At 42.7% G+C, this 4,414-nt stretch overlaps 1 protein-coding gene across 2 annotated transcripts; it reads left to right on the top strand.

Moving 5' to 3' along the window:
• The first annotated feature begins 217 nt into the window (after window positions 1–217).
• Window positions 218–1,753, top strand: LOC148019566 (Mitochondrial substrate carrier family protein). 2 transcript variants are annotated; one of them, XM_087699569.1, is made up of 2 exons: window positions 224–359; window positions 493–1,753. In XM_087699569.1, exon 2 carries the CDS (start codon window positions 538–540, stop codon window positions 1,474–1,476), a length of 939 nt encoding a protein of 312 aa, XP_087555695.1. In that variant the 5' UTR covers window positions 224–359; window positions 493–537; the 3' UTR covers window positions 1,477–1,753. The 2 variants fall into 2 exon arrangements, with proteins under 2 accessions (XP_087555694.1, XP_087555695.1); XM_087699568.1 differs by having other exon boundaries at window positions 218–1,753.
• The last annotated feature ends 2,661 nt before the right edge of the window (window positions 1,754–4,414 follow it).

The raw sequence follows: 4,414 nt of genomic DNA, 5'->3' as shown, positions 1-4,414 counted from the left end.
GATAAAGATTCTCTATCTCTGTGTTTTAAAGTTTATAATATGATCAATTTCTCGAAGGCCAAGCCCGAGCCTGATTTGGGGCTTTCAAAAACTTTTTTTTAAAAAAAAACGTAAATCGAAGAAAACCATTTTCACCAACTGCATTCTCCTCATCTCTCTCTCTCCTTCCTTTTTTCCTTTCTTGTTCTTCTTCTTCTTCTCTCCTCTGTTTTGTTGCCGCAGTCGGACTCTCTCTCTCTCTCTCTCTCTGCAGCAAAATCTTGCGTCGGCTCTCTTTTGAAGGGAAGGCCCAGCCCATTGGAACGGCAAAACCCTACTGTGTGTTCAATCCGTCGGACCATGGATCGGCCCTTTTTAAGGTACTGCTTCCTCTCCCTAACCCTACCCCTAGTCACATCAGACCTCCCTCTCCCCTTCCCCCCTTCTGTCTTAAATTAGGGTTTCCTGCCCCCCTCCCTCCCCCTTACCATGAGTCTGCGTACCTCCGATCAGCATTCCTCCACCGAGCTCCAGCTTCCTGCCGACGTCGACTGGCAAATGCTCGACAAGACCAAGTTCTTCCTGTTCGGTGCAGCTCTCTTCTCCGGCGTCTCTGCTACGCTCTACCCTGTCATGGTCCTCAAGACGCGGCAACAGGTAACGTCTTTGCCTTCGTCCAGCCTGAAGCTCGGATGCGGCATCCTCCGCCAAGAGGGCATCGGCGGCCTTTACCGTGGATTCAGTACCTCCCTTCTTGGGACCATCCCCGCACGCGTTCTCTACATGAGCACCCTGGAAATCACGAAAAGCTCTGTTGGCACCGCTGCCGTGGAAGTAGGGTTGTCTGAATCCACGGCTGCTGCCACATCCAATGCAGTTGCGGGCCTTAGTGCCTCTGTGGCTGCACAGCTTGTTTGGACCCCTGTTGATGTGATCAGCCAGCGGCTGATGGTGCAAAGCAAGAACATGAACCCTGATCATCCCACAACAAACTATAAAGGTGGCTATGATGCATTCAAGACCATTCTCAGGACAGATGGGTGGCGAGGCCTGTACCGTGGCTTTGGCATGTCGATCCTTACGTATGCACCTTCCAATGCTCTTTGGTGGGCATCCTATTGCCTTGCACAGAGAACAGTCTGGAGCAACTTAGGATATTGTCGTAATTTGGCTGGAGATTGCCCAGCCCCAAGTTCAGGCCTCGTGGTTGGTGTCCAGGGTGCAAGTGCAGCCTGTGCAGGAGGTGTGACTGCCCTTCTTACTACTCCATTGGACACCATCAAAACACGATTTCAAGTGCTAGCTGGTGCGGCAAATAGCAGGCCAACAGTTATGGAGACAGTCAGAAGCCTTGTCAAAGAAGGGGGCTGGCTGGCTTGCTACAGAGGCATTGGTCCTCGCTGGGTTATGATGGCAATGTCAGCAACTACTATGATTACTACATATGAGTTTCTGAAACGCTTGTCTAAGAAGAAAGACTTGGAAGAAAGCACTTAGATCTTTTCACTTGGAATGTCTGTTTCTGCTACAAAATCTCTGAACAACAGAAGCTAGGTGTCTTGAGGTTCCCAAGTCACCTCATGTCAGAAAAAAAAGATTGTATATGTAGTTGTAAAGGGAACCATGTACATATGATATCCCCAAGCACTCAACAGTAGATCAGAGGGATGAGCTAAAACATAACAGTAAAATGTGCTATAGCTCCCTTGTAAAGTTCTATTCTGAATGATACAGGATGGCAAGGCTTTCAGCAGTGGGCCATCATTTTGTTCCTGTTCATCCATCAGTCATCATTTTGATAAGTTCATATTGGCTTCCAATATTTTTCTATGTAGTCAGAACTGTATTTGATTATCTTGCAACTGTCAATTGAGTGAAGTCTATGGGCATGCTTTATACTTGAAATGTTTATACACTACAGCTCAGTTCATGCCATGTTAATGAACCTTTTCTACTCCATGAATCCACTTTCCATGTAATAGCATGGAGTAACCACTTGCACTTACAGGTTGTTTTGAAGCTACACCAAGTAGTAGCTTCTTTTGTGGTGACGGTGGCCTTGTTTGTGGCTGAGGGTCAATGATGGAAGTTCTTGCGAGTTTTTAGGAAACAAATACAACTGTCAGGGCTTGTGTCACAGGTAGCCCTGAGATACCCAGGTGTGCTTGCAGATTTGGATGTTACTGTGAATTGGCTGATCTGACAAAACTGTTTTTCCAAAACGGGGCTTGCTTTATATTTTGCCAATCTGCATTAATGATATAATGCACTTGAAATATGGATTTTAATGCTGTTGAATTCAGCAAGGTGGAGATTTTATTGCTGACTTCTGTGGAGTCTTACAATGTGGAGTTTAATGCTGTTAACTAGAGTGAGGTGGAGATTTTAAGTTGGCATCTATGGGGTTTTGCAATGTAACACGTGTAGCTACAAGGTTAGTGTCTGCAACTCACATGTTTGTACCTTAGGGTTACTGTTGTATCCTTTTCATGCTCTGCTAAGTTGGACCCTTGTGAATTCCAGACAGTTTAAACATGTTTAAAGACATACAGGTGGAACAGGAAAGAGGAACTAAGTGGTCTACTAAGCTCTGTTTTTCCAAATAAGAGTTGAAGCCTTTCGATATCCATTATGGGATGCCTTTGTGGCAGAAAGGAATTTTTGGGCTTACTGCAGGCTACCACCATCAAATTAAACTGCCAATTAGCAGTGAGACTGGCCAGCAGTGGTCAGCCCCTTCATACAATCTTGAAAGTCAAAACCTTACTTTTCCTCAACAATCCAGTACTTGTGTTTGCAACTGCAAACATTACTGCAGATATGGTCTATGCCTATTAGGCAATCTTATTCTGGGAAAGGCTCAATATGACGTCCCATTGTTATCTATGTCTAGGCACCTTTTGTTTGGTGAGGGTTAGCTGAGTTCGCGCAACATTGCTGTCCTAAAAGTTTTTTAAAAATAATGTGACCTTTTGATATTATCACAACGAAGTAAGCAATTACAATGTGTATGCCTCAGGCATGTTCCAAAAATGCCTAAGCCACACCACAAGCCTCTTGTATGTCTATCTATGATCTATGCCCCAACCTTTCAACCCTCTCTCTCTACATGCTACTGCCTCTTCTTTTTGTTATTGCAAGCATGTGGCACCTTACAATACTCCCATCTTTATTTATTGAGGAGCTCGATAGATACTCAAAGGAATCCTTTATGCATAGGTAGTTGGCTATGTTGGTAGCATATTGAGAAACGACAGCATGATGTAGGAGATTCACTATAGCTCCATTAAATAGAGCATAAGAGCTAATTTTGAGGAAAGGAAAATGGGCCTTTTAGTTGTGTTCTTATTAATGAAGAGATTAGTGAATGGGACATTACGCTATGTGGTCCGATGTTATAGTTGGCTTACTAATTTGACCAAATTTCTTTTAGCACTAGTTAAAGGTGAAAAGGGGTCTCCAAGCTTATCTTCACAAGATCATTTTAAGTAAAGAATTTGTCCTTAATAAGGATATTTTTAATGCAATTTGACAACGGATGGGATCTCTCAGTATTCGAACGGTTATAAATATTAGAAATAGACCACAAAGGTGAAAGTTGGTACAAAAAGCCCTTTTGTATAGAGTTTAAGGTGATGGATTGAAGATTCCATGAATCATCAAATAGAGTAGATCCTATTGTCGAAATGCGAGAAGTCTTTTACCCTAGCGAACTAAGCTACCTAAGCAATGGATTGTACTTTTAAGATTTATTTTCAATGAAGACAAAAGGCTATGTCCACGAGGGTTGCGAGCTAACTATATGTAGATTTTTTAGATTTTTAAAATGCAAATGAAGATTCATGTTTATAAGCAAGATTAATAGATTAGATTGGCAAATTTGATAGTTTACATGAAATTCAATGAGAAGAATAAAAATTGGCACTCTTGGCTGGTTTTTTCTTGCTTTTAACACCTTGATATGACTTTGTGAAAAAGCAAGGTTTTGTAAATTTCAAAGTAAGAGATATTTTAAAAGCTTTTCGTGTCTTTTTAATGTGCATTTGTTGGGGGTAAAGGCGTCTATGCCTAGTCGCAAGTGGCAAGCGCCCATCATTGTCACTTCATTCTTTATTTTCTTAGTGACATTTGAATAAAGGGAAGGCCAGTCACACATTGTGATTGTTGGAGTTGCCACATCCTCTCTCTCTCTTTCTCTCTCTCTCTCTCTCTCTCTCTCTCTCTCTCTCTCTCTCTCTCCCCCTTGCTTCTTCCACCATAGCTCTTACTTCCGCTTGCGTGCTTCTACTTCGGGCTCACTTCCTTCAACTGGTATTAGAGCCAACCATTCGAGGAGCTTGTTCATCCTTTGCTTCAGTCCAGATTCAAAGCTTCAACTCCAGGTTTCATAGCAACCTAGATTCAAAGCTTCAACTCATTGTTTCTTTCTCTTGAG

This window comes from Lygodium microphyllum, chromosome 19 (genome assembly GCF_053477565.2).
Source record: "Lygodium microphyllum isolate KBCC chromosome 19, Lygodium_microphyllum_v1.1.10, whole genome shotgun sequence".
Lineage (NCBI taxonomy): Eukaryota > Viridiplantae > Streptophyta > Polypodiopsida > Schizaeales > Lygodiaceae > Lygodium > Lygodium microphyllum.
The sequence above is the reverse complement of the archived record's forward strand: the minus strand, read 5'-3'. Positions and strand labels throughout refer to the sequence as shown.

Bases quoted from the DNA above. Each gene is read 5' to 3' on its own strand.
- LOC148019566 (XM_087699568.1), top strand. From the start codon at position 469: ATGAGTCTGCGTACCTCCGATCAGCATTCCTCCACCGAGCTCCAGCTT.